The sequence below is a fragment of the Cryphonectria parasitica genome (assembly GCF_011745365.1).
Source record: "Cryphonectria parasitica EP155 unplaced genomic scaffold M406scaffold_6, whole genome shotgun sequence".
NCBI classification, from domain to species: domain Eukaryota; kingdom Fungi; phylum Ascomycota; class Sordariomycetes; order Diaporthales; family Cryphonectriaceae; genus Cryphonectria; species Cryphonectria parasitica.
The window spans coordinates 689,036-705,790 of NW_024468914.1; the positions used below are offsets into that span (position 1 = coordinate 689,036).

The window sequence follows — 16,755 nt, forward strand, 5'->3', positions numbered from 1 at the left end:
TGCAGCTGGAGTGTTACGCATGCTGTATGTATTGTGATAATGGCCCTTTTGGTGGCTCCTATTATTTATCGATAGCAGGAAATTGAGCGTTATTCCTTGAGTGAGAGCATAATGCGATCCCAGGCTTCTCACAAGTGCCCAAACTCGGCTGCCAATCTTGCTCATGGAGTTGTGATCAAAGTCACACCAGACTCATAACACGCGCCCTCGAGACTAGCATTATTGCCACTCACATACTGCAGCACCTGTCCATCTGCGCCAAACCTCGCAGCAGTACCCCCATCCTCGTCACTCGTCTCATACGTCGGCCAACCCAAGTCGCTCAGGCCGTTGTCTGGGTCCTTGACGAACGCCACAAGCAAATCCTGCATCTTCTGACAGGTCTCCACCTCGAACTGGCTTACCTCCCCTGGCGCGATGGGCCACGTGCCGAAGAGCATGTAAAGATCACTATAATGATATGCGCCCAGCCAGGGCACTCCACCGTCAATATTGGAGAAGTTGCCAGCCCACTGGTACCGCCACGTTTTGAGGTTGGGACTCAGTCCTGTCCCATTCTGGTAAAGATTGTTGCGAAACACGGAGGTGTTGTGCGCGCCACAAACGGTGGACAGCGTCGCGGTGGTGATGGCCTGCTCTGAGGGGCCGGCTGTGTAATTGTGGATGGGATATGCTACGAGGGCGGAGGCCTCGCGTGCCGTAGTGCCTATGAGTTTGGGAAGCGGAGCGATACGGTTGGCAGCGTATGCTGCTGGGTAGTCACTCAGAACAAATTTGTCATCGGCTTGAAAGAAGAACAAGAAGAGGTCAGCCATTCGCTGTGACTATCGGAAAGAAGGTTTTTCTTTGAACTTACGGCGGCGAGTGAAGGATATGGCTGGCTGAGAGGTGTTCACCAGTGTCGAATTGTCCTGATAGTTGCCAATAAAGTTCTCGATCCGTGGATAGGGGACATGCCTCATACACTCCAGCTCTGTTTGCGCGTCGTCAAAGTCGCAGCCCAAATTTTTGGCTACAAAGGAGAAGTTGGAGCCCGAGTAATCCGAATTGAGCGCGTGGCCGATGGTAAAGCCTGAGCTGGAGATAGATGCCCTCACAAGCGGGTTGTCAGGATAGGCAAAGAGATACATATCAGCCGCACTCGCACCAGCTGACTGGCCCCAAAGGGTGATCTTGCTCGGGTCACCACCGAAAGCGCCAATATTTTCGTACACCCACTCTACGGCCAGACGCTGGTCCTGCAGCCCAAAGTTGGTCGAGTTTTCGAGTCCTTTGGCATTAGGAAACGAGAAGACATTGACGCGATAGTTGGTCGTGACGACGATCATGCCGCCTGCCTCCTGAGAGCGGCTGACTAGGCTCGGCGGGAGCTGCGTGGGAATGTTCACGCCGCCCGTTACGTCGCCTCCACCGGTCAGGAAGTGCAGGACAGGTAATCTCGACTCGGCCGTTGCATTGGCGGGCGTCCATATGGCGAGCGAAAGGCAGTCCTCGGCTGAGTTCTGGGCCAGTTGTCCGGCGAGGAGAGACTCTCCGTAGTTGACGACAAGATTGCCCGTAATGTTGAGGGCCCATGCAGTCGGAATGGCAGAGACATACTGCGCACATGCTGGACCGAAGACGGTCGAATCGATGATCTCGGACGATGAGTCCAACGGCGACGGGGGTGCCCACCGACGACTGCCAGTGGGTGGCTGTATTCATGTGTTCAAACAGTTTTAGCCAAGGTTGAATCGCAACAAGGATAGAGACTTGTCTTATTCACCTTTGCATATGGGATGTATTTGAACTGTCTGACATCAGGAAACGTGTCGTTCAGGTCGCCGACAAAGGTGCCCGTTCGAGTTGTGACGGTGAGATTTGACGACGCGACATTGAGCACGTCCTCATATTGATATCCTCGTGCTAGAGGTAAAGCACAAGACAGTACGATACAGAGTAAGCCCCTCATGATGGCCAAGGTTGATTGATAGTCCAATACGGCAGACACATACGCACACACATATGCATGTACCCACGACTTCATTCCCAAAACAAACCCTACGGTGAGGGGATGCTGTATATATACACACATACATTATTTAGTAATTACCCAGCAAACTCATGTCTTCTTGATCGAGGCCAACGGGACCAGTCGGCAGACTATCAGAAACTAAAATGCCTTCGAAACCCCGCTGCCCATATTGAACAGCCTGGAAATAACACCACAATGGACCTCAAAAGTTGACCTAGTGGATGCTCATGGTGGAGAAACCGTCACATGAGCAGGGGACATTTTCCTGGAAACGATGAAGTGCAGCTGCAGGAGTCGGCCCGCTTGAGGTCAAAGAGGACCACAGCGTCATTGCCAAGTGCCTTTGGAGAAACTTTTTCTTGCAGAACAGTGTACCGAAGATCGTGACCGGCTGCACAAACAAACAAGAATGCGGGGAAGGCAAGTGTAGACGGCGGTGCCCCTGGTAGGGGAGGCGAATTGTGGGATGAGATGTCGTCTCGGAGCGAGTCGTCTCGGAGGCGAGCTTGGGGATTACTAATAATCGGGGCACCTCATATTTACCGAAGACGATGGTCGACTACGTGAATCATCTCATCCTCGCGAGAGATTATATACGAAAGACTCTTAGTGATTATTACATGATACCATAGCGTGGCTACTTGAGTATTTTTAGGGCTTCGCGCAAGAGTAACTATGGTATCGCTCGAGGAGGATGGCACACGTCATGATTATTTTGCACCCAAAAAAGACGTGGTGGTGGACTTTTCGAATATTTTCTTATGATACTCAAAACTTAATATTAATGCATTTGTCTAATTTTCTTCTTGTCCAGCATGTGTAAGTGGAACACAACATGCTCACCCACCCAGTTTCGTACTATAATTCCAGCAACCTTGGAGCCCAAACTTTTCTAATCCTCGTCGCCCCCTTCTTAAACGCCGAAAACTAACGCAACGAGAGCCACAGCCGCAGCATATTGAGAAGCACCATGATCTGGCTGCAACTTGAAGCTTCCAGCCGTGACGAACGTAGGTGACGCAGAGGCGGTAGTCGTGCCTCCAGCAGCACTTGAACCTTGTGTCAGGACTGCAGACGGGGAAGCAGCCGATGGACTGGCTACTGGCACGGTGCTGGCCGCAGAAGGAGCCTGCACCTGGCCGTCCGAGATCTGTGAGACTACCCCACTCGGTACTGCTGCGCTGGCCGAAGCCTTTGGTGGTCCGCTTGAAATGGGAGGGACGGGCGCGCCAGTAGGAGCCTGCACTTGACCGTCGGAGATCTGAGATACAGGTGCTCCTTGTGGAGGAGCCTGTGATTGAGTCTGTGAGGTTGGGGCTGCTGTTTGAACGGCAGGCGTCTGAGCTTGAACTTGTCCGTCAGAGATTTGATTCACTGGCTGCAGTGTGACCTGGCCGGTGCTGGCCGTCGCGAGGCTCAGGATTGCGAGGAGGCGTGAGTATTGCATGTTGTGAAAGAATGTGCGTTGAGGCTATAGAAGTGATTGGCACTTGGTTGATCAGAAAATGGAGACAACAATGCAGGAATACAAAAGGAAAGGAGGTGGAACGACAGAGCTCATATAAGTTTATAAGATTTTAATATCTCATTCTCAAGGTGTAACCGTTTCTCGTAGGCCTCAAACTAATCCTTAGAGCGAACATGTAAAGTAAAGAAACAGTGCTAATGAAGTCCGGTCCATCGACGCCAACTGAGATACGAGTCTGAAGCGCAAGAAGAATGTGGCTAAACGGATGGTGTACGCCTGGAGCGGTTACTAGTATTTAGGCTCTGCGGAAATCGCTCATTCCGGACAGCAGCTTAATCGCAATCAGTGCACCGGCGACAATGATAGCTCATGTTGAATAGTGTCTTCACCGCTCAGACCGAACCTATGCTTGATTATGTCTAGTTCTTGCATCTTACTTGCGCTAATCAGCATCTTCTCGCAGGATGGAACGCACCTATCCTTAGGGAAGAAAGCCCTGAAAGCGAGATGCACATCCATACCTCCGAGAGTTGCATCATTACAAGCTGCATCCAGAACATGAAGGGCGAAAGATACTGGAAGCCCTATGGGCAAGTCCGATATGCCCAGAACGGGAAATCTGTGGGTAGGCCTTCGTATGAGCTTTTTGCACTTGAGAGGGAAAATAAAAAAAGACAGAGAACTTGACTTTTCACCTTTTGGCATGTGACGAGTACTTTACGTTTGACTTCTCACTGACTGTCTGGATTAGACTGGGGAAAAAGGAAGAAAGCTTCTTACAAATTAGGTTGATAGCTAGCTCTCTCCAGGCTCTCAACGTGGTGGTGATGTCTCTCTTTTCCGTATGGGATTGACACGTGAATCTCGTCCCCTTGAAGTGCGATTCGATTGCAAGGATGGCTAGATCTACAGGAGATGTGTCCAGGTCAGCATGAGCCAGTGGATGATAACAAATCGTTCATGAGGCCATAGTGACAAACACTTCAGACAAGAGCTGCTGCACTCATAGGCTGATTGTATTTTCGAATCGCTCGCATTATCCGGCTAGGTTATATATTAACAAATGTTGTTGTGATTGGGTCAAAATCATCCTGTCTTCCTAATGTTGACTATGCAGCCCATTCCCTTTTCTACAATGCAAGAAAGCGATAAACAATACCCTGTGTCAGTGAGTTGTTAAAGACTCACGGTGTATTCAACCTCTTCATCTTGCAAGGCTTGACAAGTATGTCCATTTGGCAAAACTCCTGTGCGAGTTAGACCATTCTGTTAGACTGTATAGTTCCCAGTCTAAAATGGCCAATAGTCGCTCAGGTGCTCATATATATCCTGATGTTGTGGTAGCTGATCTTATCCTCTGACAAGAAGAGCCGAGGACATGAGAATTTCAACGGTCAAACCAGCTGCCAGCTATAAGAACTTCGATTGATTTGTTCTGAATCAGGCTCACACAACAGACTTCATGAGATGGGCTATGGTGGTTGAAGCCTGAAAGACTATGGCGATACAGTTCTGAAACTGCAAAGTGGTGATGTCGAGATTAAAGACAGGTTAAGAAACGATGATGTGGATCGCAAAAGGTAATAAATTGCAGTAGCAAACAAGTAGAACAGTACAGCGTCGAGAAGTCCATGAGGACGGGGCCATGTATCAAAGCAAAGTTCTAAAATAAGCAGGACAAGGGAAAACAAAAAAACACAAAACCCAATTCTTCGCCAGGCTCCAACTTCCATCCATTCCAGTCCCAGCGCCTAGCAGACCCAATAAGTCAGATGAAAACAATAACGCCTGACACACCAATGCATCCAGTGATTGAGTAAGCAGCTCCATAATCGTGTCGTTCCTGCACATCCGTTGGTGATTGCCCTCTCACAGACTGCTTTCTTCTCACAGAGAACTGACTAGAGGTTGGGGATCTCAGTGAAGGACGAAGAAGGAACCTCAGACCTGACAACCCTCAGGAGAGTAGTCGGCAGCTCGACAGGCTTAACGTCGCGCTCCTTGAGGATGCTCTTGACCTTATCCTTGGCCTTCTCCCACTCTTGGGTGTAGTTCAAGTTCTCCAGCTTGTTGATTTTGCTGTCCAGCTTGTCGGTGACAACTTGGCCAACCGACGAGCTGACACCCTGGCTGATCTGCTGGGCAGTGTCCTGGGCCGTCTGCTTGAGGATGCCAGCGGTATGCTCCGGCTCATCACTGTCCGAGGTGGAAGAGCCCGACGAGGTGTCTGGATCCTCTGAGCTCGTGGTCTGGCTCGAGGAGGTGGCCGGTGTTGCCTCTGCCGGGGCCACAGAGGATGTCAAGCTCGACGTCGGGACTGCAGCCGCAGAGGAGCTAGAAGCCGGAGCCAGCGTGCTCGAAACCTTCTTGACAGATGCGCTCTCCTCCGTGTCAGCGCCAGTCGTTGTCCCCGTCTTGGCCTTGGCCGCCGCGGCTTCAGACTCCTCGGCTTCTGTCTGGGCAGTCTTTGCCGCCTTGGCTTTCGCAGCCGCAGCCGCAGCAGCAGCAGCCTGTTTCTGCTCTGCCTCCTCTGCCTCCTCTGCCTCTTCTGCTGCAGCGGCGGCACTGCTGCTGCTGCTGGTGGTCTTGCCCGTGGTCTTCACCGTGCTGCGCCTCTCCACGTGGTCAAGCAGGTTGGCCTCGATGGCGCGCTGTTGAAGCGCATTGAGGGCTTCTTTCTGCTCCGGGCTGAGGCTTATAACGGGAACAGTGCCGACGGCACTAGCGCCGGTGTCGAATCTGGCATCGAGACTCTCGGAGGAAGCTGAGACGGTGGCGAGCGCCGAACCGGCGAAGAAAGCTAGTGCAGCCTTATTGAACAGCATCTTGAGTGTTTCTGATTTGTTTGGTGGTACAGATGAGTGGCGTTACAACTGATTATCAACTGTTCTCAGAGCAGATATTCTTGGATTGAAGTGGACTGTGAAGTAATAGTGTATAAATGTTGCTTTGGAGCTGGTTTACGATGATGATACAAAGAAGAGAAGGAGGCTTCAATGACCGACGACATCATTATACTTATAGACATTTCATGACGCGTAATAAATGTGAGGCTCTCTCAAGACCTGGCCCGGTGGAGGCTACGATGAGGAAGAAAAATCATCATGTCGAAACTTCGGCGGGCTTCAAGACCACCGCGTCAGCGGAGACACGACCGCTTGACACCAGGAAAACCGTTCGAGGAGGCCGAGACACATAAACGGCCACTTGGGTGAGCCCCGGCTGAGAGATGCTCGTGGTGGATGGGCAGATCAATCCAATGAGCGAGAAGGGTCGAAACGGGCCCAGTATCTGGCCGCGTTCCCTGCAGCTCGCGGGTGATGAGACCCGTGGCCGTACGATGACAGATGCATGTAGGGCGTTAATAATCGTGCATGCCAGGTTAGGCTGAAAAGGCCGATGGAAAGGTTTGGGAGGCGTGGACTTGCTTATTGACGATAAAGACTATCAATACTGGCTCGCCCATTGTGCTGGAATCTGATGGCTTTCAGGTGGGCCGCCGGGCGTCGCATCTCCTGGCAACTCGGTCGAGCTGCTGACATCTCATCTGTGTGCCTACTGAACCATCATTTGCAGCAGACTGATCCAGGGCTGTGCCGCCTGCGGTATGGTTCAGAAGTCTGCTGGGTCGGATGGTCAAGCATAAAGCCCGGATTATTGCAGCATGTTGAGTGCAGAAAGGAATTTGAGACGATAAGAGAGGCAAGCGATCATTAAGAAAGGAAGAGAAGCCCCAGAGAAAAGACCATGCACGAAATAATGTTGATCTGCTGACGATCACAGCTACGGCAGTGCCCAAGTGCCGGTGAACCATCCGCGTGACAGGATCCACTCGAGGATCCACAACCTCATTGCAGTCGACGTGTGGCCATTCAGTGGACCGAAAATCAAAAATCAATCCTTCAGCCCTAATATTTCTTCGCGATTCGCAGAGACGAATCAAGTGTATACAGAGAATGCGGCGTCGTCAACAGATGGAGAACATCCCAACGGCTTATCTGATGTAAGCTGATGTATACGTAAACCAACGGTTCATCTCTCATCAGACTGTTGGTGGCTGTGAACAGTCAGCACATGTGCGGGGGGCGTCTTGCAGCGTTTCAGTGTGCGGACTGCATAAGAAACGGAGTGCTTCCGATGTTACCATACCTCTCTGCTCTCTACTACGGTGCCTGAATTTAAACTTACCTTTCAAGATTCTCTCAAACATGCTTCAGATTGAATGACCAACAAATCGAGTGAAACAAGGTTGACCTGCAGATGAAGCATATTTGTCGATGCAAAAGCCAAATCAAGTCAGTTTACTCTCAGTGTGGTATCCGGCAATGTTGGACAGGTACACACACTCTAAACAAGCAGTGGTGGCTAGGGGACTGCCGAGGGGGTGTAGTGTTAATGGAGTCGTCCAGGGGTCGTAGTAGTATTTGCTGTTTGCTGCAAAGCGAAGCACATCGCTCGAAAGGTCTTGCCGAATATACTCAGGTAATCACATTCACCTCAGAGATTCGATAGTTACAGGAGTCTTTGGCATGCCCTTCCACTCTGCTGTCAGATTGCTGGGCTGTAGATTCGATTTAGCGTGCGGTCCATTCGGTACTGTAAGTGGCATAGGCAGTCATGGGAAGGTTGAATGCTGTTTCACGCCAGACCCCAATTTTTGCCCACACCGTCAAGAGACAAATATCTCCTCAGCTTTGGCCCCATTGGCATCTTCCAGCGCTGTCTGCAGCACGTCTCGAGGTTTTGGCGATGAGTTCTAGCGAGCCACGGTAAAGGAGAGGAATCTCGGGCCAGCTCCGGTACGTATCCGTGGTACTGGCTGTCAACATTGAAACTTGAAGAAGCTTGCTGTATACTATATTAGGATAAGCTTAAATTGCGAGTCATGAGACAGTTTCGAGTGGGGAGTCGGCTTGCTTGTGGATACAGTCCCTGATCGTCACCTATTCTGAACGACTATTCACGTAATTATTCAGTACGAGAACCGTGGCGAGAACCGGTGGCACAACAAGGAGGAGGCGCTGCTGAAGCAACTTTTTTTTTTCTTTCTTTTTTTGAGATGAGTTTTTGATCCATGAACAACGGGGGCTCCGAAGGAACAATCTACTCATTGCGTGCTCAAGGCACAATATGATCAAGGGCCGTCAAGATAATAATCTAATTATCATCCAGTATCGCAGCGGAGATATTCGTCGCATAAAAGTTTTAGGTCCCCCACCCACTCCCTCCCTCCCTTCGCGAAAGCCCTCGTCATCATCAAAGGCATTTGAATTTTAACTCGTGGCTAAAGGCGGACCTCACTCCTCAAAACCTGTCACGCCCTGCAAACCCCATCTGCCAGTGTCTTCCGGTTACGAAGTCGGCCCTCGAAGCTTGGCGCATGGGTCCATGCCTAGGAGGGAAACTGTGCCGGCCGAGCAGGATTCCAAGCCAGCTCGGAACCAGACAGGGGGAAAGCCCGGAAGCAAGGTTCGACAGGAGCGGAGCATGCTACTAAAGTAGAATCTCTAGGGGTGTTGGAACATCCTGCGTCGAAACTCTACCTTTCATGTAGCAGAAATACTCAGCCTAGACTCCAAACACACACCGGGGCGACCCCGTACCACCGTGCCGGTGTCGTCCCCCAGGCACGAAGGATCCATTACTGCCCCACGGCTCGTTGGATTTACTTGACGTCCAAGAAAAACCCCCGGGGACGCGAGGCCTGCCAGGGGAACGAGGGTCAACCTGAGTACGCCGGCCAATGACCGCGGAGGCTTCCCCAGACGCGCGTTGCGTGCAGAGAAATGCTTGCGAGGGATCTGCTGGTGGCGCAGGGGGAAGCCAAAACTTAATTGCTTAATTTTGCCAAGCCGCAGCCACACGCAGAGCAGTGACGAGACGGCTCCCCTAAACTATGTGCTATAGGAGTGACGGAGGAGCCTTCTTCACCTAGTCCCATGCTCCGCCTGGGGTACAGCTAAGTCACCCTGAGAGAACCTGTGAGGATGGACAAGAGAGATGAGCAAAGATGATCCCGGCTATCGAACAATTGATGGAAGAAATTGGAAAGCAAATTGGGCGCAGGCATGGGGACCCCATCTCGTGCAAGAACAAAATTGGGAGTTTGATCGACTTCTGATGCGCCTGGAAGCAAACACCGGGAGCAGGACTGTTCGAAGTTTTGTGTGCCGCAAAAGGAGGGTTCGAGATCTTGGGAGCGATGGTCGCAGGTCTCCAACGTGGGTGGAAGTCAAGTATTCAGGACACACCAGCTCCTGATTATTCATCCCTCCTCCCCTCCTCGCCGTGTCGAAAGCCATCATTCATCATGTGAAGATATTGTAACCTACAGTATGAAGTGGATGAATGGGTGCGAACCTGCATGGCTGGTTGATCACATCTCCAATCCGTATAGGACCCCCGCGTCGATCCCCAGTTTCCAGCCCCTGCGGGCGCACAAACATGCCTGTCAAGGTACATCAGACTTTCCTATGTCCCCTGCTCAGCGATGTATCACTAGGGCCATAAACAAGGTTCGGGTAGTTTGCGTTGATCTCACTTGTGGAAATGGCATTGCTAAAGAACGAGTGAGCTGCAGAGGTCGACGCAATGCAGGAACACGCTCCTCGGATGAATACGACCGTGGAGAATAAAGACACTCAAGATCCGCTCATCGCGATATCTTGTGGTCTGTTATCCCTCTTTTCTTCTTTCTCGTCTTGGCTTCTAGACCCATCGGCTCGATCCGTATCCAGATCTCAAAGATCTTCCAAGCCTACGATTCTCAGGAAGGAGAAAAAAGAAACCACCGTCGAGGCTATAAGGGACTGGATTCTCTGGAGTCTCATAATACACTGAGATGGGCGCTATCTCTTCAGGCGGCCAAGAAATACTGATCGGCGTTTGGGTCCCCACTGCCATTTCGGGGCTTATACTGCTTCTCAGAATCTACTGTAAGCATGTGCGACAACGAGGCTTGTGGTGGGATGATGCGGTGATATCGATCTCATGGGTATGTATCCCAGTCCAGCAGCAGCTTCGGGCGAGATGATCTAGAGACTTTTTCCCTTCTCCAAAATTTATTTTGCTGATGTCAAAGCCTCCCAGATATTACTTCTCGCCGCCAATATCGTCCAAACGATCGAGATCCCACTGGGATTTGGGAAACACATCGCCAATGTTGACCCAGCCAACAAGCCCATACTGGGCCTGCTCGACGAAGTCACTGCGACGCTCACGATCTTCGCTGCTGCCTGGAGCAAAACAGCCTTTGCAGTGACGCTGCTGCGCATACTGGAAGGGTGGGCCAAGAAGTGCGTTTGGTTCATAGCCATCTCGATGAATGTCCTGATGTTGGCTGGGGTGATATTGGGCTGGGCGCAGTGCTCACCCCCGGACAAGCTGTGGGACGATGAGATAGCGGGAACATGTCTGCCTCGCAGTATCAGATCTGACTACAACATATTCTCTGGAGGTAAGAGATCTTATCCAGTGCCACGTCACAGAGGTTCCATCTTGGCCGCCTGCTGATCACTTGTCATCATGAAAAGTATATGCTGGCATCATGGATCTCTGTCTCGCAGCCCTGCCTTGGACAATCCTGCCGAAACTGCAGATGCATACCAGGGAGAAAGCCGGCGTCGGAGTTGCTATGAGCATGGGAGTCTTGTAAGTTGCGCAAGATCATCGCCGAGTTTTTACCCATTTGCTATGTGTATCGATACTGACTACATGCTGCAGAGCTGGCGGTGCCGCCTTCGCCAAAAGTGCTGCAATTACGGAACTGGCAACTGGCGACTTCACTTGTATGTCTCTACCTCCCTTTATTGCTTGCAGAACAGTGTGGACGTATTCTGGCAAATAAACTGACTTACTGTCCTCTACTAGTCTTCGGAGCACCTTTAGTGATTTGGGGCACTGTGGAAATCGCAGTCACTATAGTGGGCTGCTCCATTCCCATCCTACGAGCGCTGCTATCGGATTACAAGCACTCGAGATACGCCAAGTCCAAAGACGAAGTGGGCACCTCGACCAGGGTCACAGCAAACATGTCAAGACGTGGAACGATTGGAGGCCACAGTACTCGGAAGACGACGCAGATTCAAGTGTCGAGCGATGCAGACAGCGACAGGATGATTCTCCACAACGGAGCAGAGACAGGAATCATGCGGACCGCCGAGGTGATGATCGAGTATAGCTCCCGGCGCGAGGAAGAATATGAACTAAGTCGTTTGGACAAAATTTAAGGAAAAGTCATATTGGTTAATCAAATGTTTATTCAAATATATACCCATTTCTCCACAAAAGCCTCTACATGCAAAAGGATTCTGTCATATGGGAAGGATGATCAAGTATTCGTGATGTAAACTTGAGATGCCGCATAAGCAACCTTGAAATGTGGACGATGTATCTTCTCATTGCTTATGCTGTTACATTGGTCTATTGTTTGCAAGCCTCCCTAGTAGCCATTGCTATCTTCATTTGGGTGTTGGTTGTTTGGGACATGATCACTGGGCGAGGCTTGTCCGGTATCCAATACCGCAATTATTGTCCTTCATGTAGGCAATTTTGGCAGAAAGAGGAAGAAAAGCGTCCAGCAAGCTGGGATGAAGATGGAGGAATCCTTCGAGTTTCAGACACTGTCATTGATGGTAGTAGATCGTGCCCTGCTACTATTAATGGGGGGTTTTTTTTTGTGTTTTTTTTTTTGTGTTTTTTTTTGGCGAGGTTGCAGTTTGCCTGCATCATTCCCATCCAAGGTCAGCAGCATCTCCCGGGCCTCCCCATGATAAGTCTCATTCCAGGCATGAAATTTATCGCTCCCGCCTTTGTTGCAAGCACAGCATTCCCTGCAGTGAGAAAGCCTGCTTCCAGGGCATGCGTGCACTTGCAGGTCGAGCCACCGATGCTTCTTGAATCCAGTCGCAAGAGAGATATACAATTCTTGCACAACCTGACGAGTCAGGAGTGTGACGGATGCTATCTAGGAGGCTGGTTATCACACGCACTATTGGGTAATCCTCTTGAAGCATTGCCAAGAGCTCCAGGGTGGCTATCACCTTCACTTTCGAGGCTCGTCTTCCGACTCGTCAGCCTCTGTGTCCTTTCCCTCTTCTCCATTCTCGTGGAACAGCGTCTCTTGTACTGCAAGGAGTTAGTTAGTGTCTTAGGCTTCAGAAATGATGCTCATAAGAGATGGCTTACCACTCCAGAGCTCGGAGTACACCCCGCCCCGGTCCACCAGCTCCTTGTGCGTGCCTTGCTCCACAACACTACCGCCCCGCAACACAACAATCAGGTCGGCATCATGGATCGTCCTCAGCCGGTGAGCCACAAACACGCTCGTACGACCCTTCTCCTTCAAGATAGAGTTGATATTCTGCATTAATCCCTGTTCCGTATGTGTATCCAGTGCGCTGGTGGCCTCGTCAAAGAACAAGAGGGGAGGATCTTTGAGCAGTAAACGCGACACGGCCAGTCTCTGCTTCTCTCCGCCCGAAATCATCAAGCCGCGTTCACCGACTTTTGTCTCATAACCTTCCTTCCAGGAGACGATCGTGTCGTGAATTCGGGCGCGCTTGGCAGCGGCCACTACACGCTCGTGCGGCGCAGTAACATCACCATAGCGGATATTGTGCCCCACGGTGTCGTTGAACAGCGGCGTATCCTGTGGAACAACGCCAATGGCGCGTCTCAGGCTGTCAACCTGCACCTGACGGATGTCTTGATCGTCGATCAGGACCCGGCCTTGCTGGATGTCGTAGTACCTGAACAGCAGTCGTAACAGGGTTGATTTGCCGCAGCCTGAGGGGCCGACGATGGCAACCTTTTTGCCGGCAGGAATGACCAGATTCAGATTGCGCAGGATCGGCCTGTCAGTGTGGTATCGGAAAGTGACATTTTCAAAACGGATCTCGCCTCCTTTGGTAAGAGCTAGAGGCTTCGCGTTAGGTGGTTCAGTGATGGTCACATTAACCTTCTGCAGGTTGAAGAGGGTTTCCATATCCAGTAGACTCTGGCGCAGCTCGCGGTATACAGAGCCTAGGAAGTTGAGGGGCACAGAGAGCTGAAAAACGAGCTGGTTGATCATGACCAGATCACCGACCGTCAGGTTCCCCGACGCGACCCCATTGGCGCCAAGATACATCATGGCGGTCAGGGCACTAGAGAAGATGATATTCTGGCCACTGTTGAGATACGCCAGACTCGTGGCAACCTTAATGGAGGCCTTCTCGTACTGCTCCAAAGCCTTGTCGTAACGGGCGATCTCGAACTTCTCATTGTTGAAGTATTTGACGGCCTCGTAGTTGATGAGCGAGTCCACAGCCACCGTAGAAGCCTTGTTGTCAGCGGCATTGGTCTGTCGGCGGAACTTTGTGCGCCACGCCGTCGTCCAGATGGTGAACGCGGTATATGTAGCCATAGTCAGGGCGGTGATTGCTGCAAAAGACCCGCCGTATTGGTAAGTCAGGATGCCGCACACCATGGTGATCTCGAGGGCAGTAGGGATGACGTGAAAGACCATGCTGGTCAGGAGGAAGCTGATGCCCTTGGTTCCTCGGTCAATGGCGCGGGTCAGGCCTCCTGTCTGCTTGGAGAGGTGGAAGCCCAGGTCCAGGCGAAGCAGGTGATCAAAGACATCCCGAGCGACCTTGCGGATTGCCTTCTGGGCCACTGACGCGAACACAGCATTGCGCAGTTCCTGGAAGACGGTGGCGCCTATCCTTGTCGCGCCGTATGCCAGTATCATGGTGCCTGCGACCGTCGTCGCTGTCCCTCCGACAGAGGCAATGTCGATATTCATGGCATCCACTATGCTCTTGAAGTAGAATGGCACTTGGACATTGAGCACCTTTGCACCGACGAGAAGCGAGACGGCCAGTCCCACACGCATCTTGGTGCCTATGCTGTCCCTAGGCCAGAGGTATTGTGACATCTCCTTTATGATGGCCCAATCTGCCTTGCGCTGCTCCTGTGCGGTCTTGTCTATTGGAGCTAGAGGATCAGCTGCCGGCTTCGGTGTCATGGAAGCCTTGCTCTCCTTTGAAAGGTCGTGTTGGCGGGGAGTTTCAGTAGGAGACTGAGTCGTCGCCGTTGCGGATTTGTTGGAAGGAGAGGAAGAAGAGGACGCTGCGTTCGGGGGGTGTGCAGGCTCGCGCAATGAGGATGTCGTGGTTAATATTCGTGTCATTGGACTGACAGCAGTCTTCTGTGGTAGCCATGGCCGGTGCCATTGCTGAGGAGAGCGCGAAGAGAGGCAGTATGACTGGTGCCATGCACCGCCCGCGCCGGCACGCCCAAGACAGAGGGATCGCGAAATCATCGTTGTAGTATCGTTGCGAACTGTTGGGTTGCCATTTTTTGTTAGGTTTGGTTGAAGAATTCTAGACAGCGCTAACCAGTGACGCCTTTTGGGTCAGTGAAAAAGATACTGGGTGAGCAAGTAGAGAAACAATTCATGTAAGGGGCCGTTGGTTGGTGATGAGGTGGGCTGGCATTGCGTGGCGTCGCGTGCGTCTTGCGTGCTGTCGCTGCTGAATGACGGGCGAAATGACCGCGACACGGTGACGCCGGCTCGGAGGTGGTGGGCTGGAGCTGTTTGAGCTTGAGCTTGGCAACAGTAAGTACACTACGTATATCGCGGGGCACTTTTCGGTCGCGCCTTCGGACCCGGATCGGAAATGAGTACCATAGTACACTGTCTGGTCATTTGCTTAGGTAAGCTTAGATTATCTTAGATTATCTACCACGGTTTTCAAAACACTAAGTCGAAGCACCCCCTTGTGGGCACCCCCCCCTTGTGGACACCCCTGGCCAGCCACATCGCATATATATATATACATTGATTTATATACATTTCTCTTCCTAATTAGCTACCACGATACAGTCCTCCTCATCAGTAGGTAATTCGGCATCGCTCTCTTCATTTAGACTATCGTCATTCCTGTTGACTGCATTTTGAGCTTTCTGTATAGCCTCAATATCTGCAAACCTCGAATTTGGGCTTGTATCTACCTTCCTTCTTTTAGTTGGCCTTCTGGCCTCAGCCTGCTTTTCCAGTACCTCATTCTTTTCCAGGGCTCTAGCTAGTTCGACATCCCTCTTACTGAATGCTTTGCATATCTTTCTGAAAAGTATACGTTGTACTGGCAAAGATGAAAGCTGGTGCTGATTCTGCTGTAGTTGATGGTATATATTTCGAGCTTCGCGAGGCGTTGAAAAGATAACTGCCTGGCCTGAGGAGGCTTTCAGGGTATTCTGGGCTGCTTTTGATGCTGTTGACTTTGAATTTGCCTGAGTCTGGATGAACTGAGAGGTGTTCTCGAGGAGAAGAGGGCTGAGGAGTGGCTTGGAAGGTCTAACAGGCCATAAGCCTGAAGCATTCCATCCAGACTTGATATTCTGGCTCGAAAGGCCTTCCAAGCGAGCCTGACGATAGGTCTCGAGGAATATTTGCTTGCTAAAGACTGTTGAATCCCCCCACTGGCTTATAGAACTGACTTTTCGCCTGTACGCTCTCTTGAGAGACGAGAAGACTCCTAGATCGAGGGGCTGAAGTACGTGAGAGGTATGAGGAGGCAAGTAAATCAACAGGATGTTGTTTTGATAGCATTGCTACATAAACTCGTCAGTTGTATGGCTGCTGTGGCTATCCAGGACTAATAGTCGAGCCTCTGAGGGGTCTGCTGGCTTGCTGCCTGGGATAAAGATCTTTTTTAGCTATTCGAGGGCTACAGCATTATCAGTCCATCCATTGCTCGTAGCTGTGAACTGCCAGCCCTCAAATGACTCCAAGAAGAGAGGAAACTACTGCTGTTATACTGTTTGGCTCTTGAAGATTACTAGAGGGGAAAGATAGGTGCTTGTAGCAGAGATATACTCGAGGATCGAAGTCCAGGATCTCGATCCAGGCTCTTTTTGATGAATTGAATGTGAAGAAGAGCCCCCAAGGACCAATCCGTTCTCTCCTTGGCTCTCAGCTATTCCAGCTTTATTCATATTCCATCTATTAGCTGGTTTGATAGCTTGGATTTGAGGAAGGTTGAAAAGACGAAACCAAGGCCTTATTACCTCTGTTGTAGCTCCATTGATTCGTTCAGAGGCAATCCGTTTATGCTTTCGTACCCTTATCTCTGGATTTCTCTTCAAAAAGCCCTCAGTCCATCTCTTCCCTAGCCCTCGAGTATCTTTCTGGACCTCCAGGATCCTCTGAGCAAAGTGCTTAAGCTCTGAGTGGCTTGGTGCAAGCCCTAGGCTTTCCTGAACAAGAATCCATTCAGCCAACTTCTTT

At 51.0% G+C, this 16,755-nt stretch overlaps 4 protein-coding genes across 4 annotated transcripts; 2 read left to right on the top strand and 2 right to left on the bottom strand.

The window, feature by feature from the left end:
• Window positions 1–13: 13 nt before the first annotated feature.
• M406DRAFT_331732 (alpha/beta-hydrolase) lies at window positions 14–2,105 on the bottom strand (the record flags this gene model as incomplete). Its single annotated transcript, XM_040920661.1, has 6 exons — window positions 14–58; window positions 234–784; window positions 857–1,694; window positions 1,766–1,905; window positions 2,045–2,056; window positions 2,093–2,105. The coding sequence occupies 6 exons, from the start codon at window positions 2,103–2,105 to the stop codon at window positions 14–16; spliced, it is 1,599 nt and encodes a 532-aa protein (XP_040774150.1).
• A 4,354-nt stretch (window positions 2,106–6,459) lies between these two features.
• M406DRAFT_352239 (uncharacterized protein) lies at window positions 6,460–8,235 on the top strand (the record flags this gene model as incomplete). Its single annotated transcript, XM_040922673.1, has 4 exons — window positions 6,460–6,693; window positions 7,266–7,485; window positions 8,061–8,080; window positions 8,130–8,235. The coding sequence occupies exons 1-4, from the start codon at window positions 6,587–6,589 to the stop codon at window positions 8,233–8,235; spliced, it is 453 nt and encodes a 150-aa protein (XP_040774151.1). The 5' UTR covers window positions 6,460–6,586.
• A 2,109-nt stretch (window positions 8,236–10,344) lies between these two features.
• On the top strand, window positions 10,345–11,461 carry M406DRAFT_240401 (uncharacterized protein; the record flags this gene model as incomplete). The annotated part of the gene is made up of 5 exons (XM_040916123.1): window positions 10,345–10,488; window positions 10,572–10,938; window positions 11,015–11,132; window positions 11,205–11,269; window positions 11,352–11,461. Coding segments are annotated over 5 exons (804 nt in total), but the record flags the coding sequence as incomplete, so codon positions are not given.
• A 617-nt stretch (window positions 11,462–12,078) lies between these two features.
• M406DRAFT_347031 (P-loop containing nucleoside triphosphate hydrolase protein) lies at window positions 12,079–14,490 on the bottom strand (the record flags this gene model as incomplete). Its single annotated transcript, XM_040922249.1, has 3 exons — window positions 12,079–12,447; window positions 12,524–12,608; window positions 12,669–14,490. 2 exons carry the CDS (start codon window positions 14,488–14,490, stop codon window positions 12,526–12,528), a joined length of 1,905 nt encoding a protein of 634 aa, XP_040774153.1. The 3' UTR covers window positions 12,079–12,447; window positions 12,524–12,525.
• Between the last annotated feature and the right edge of the window lie 2,265 nt (window positions 14,491–16,755).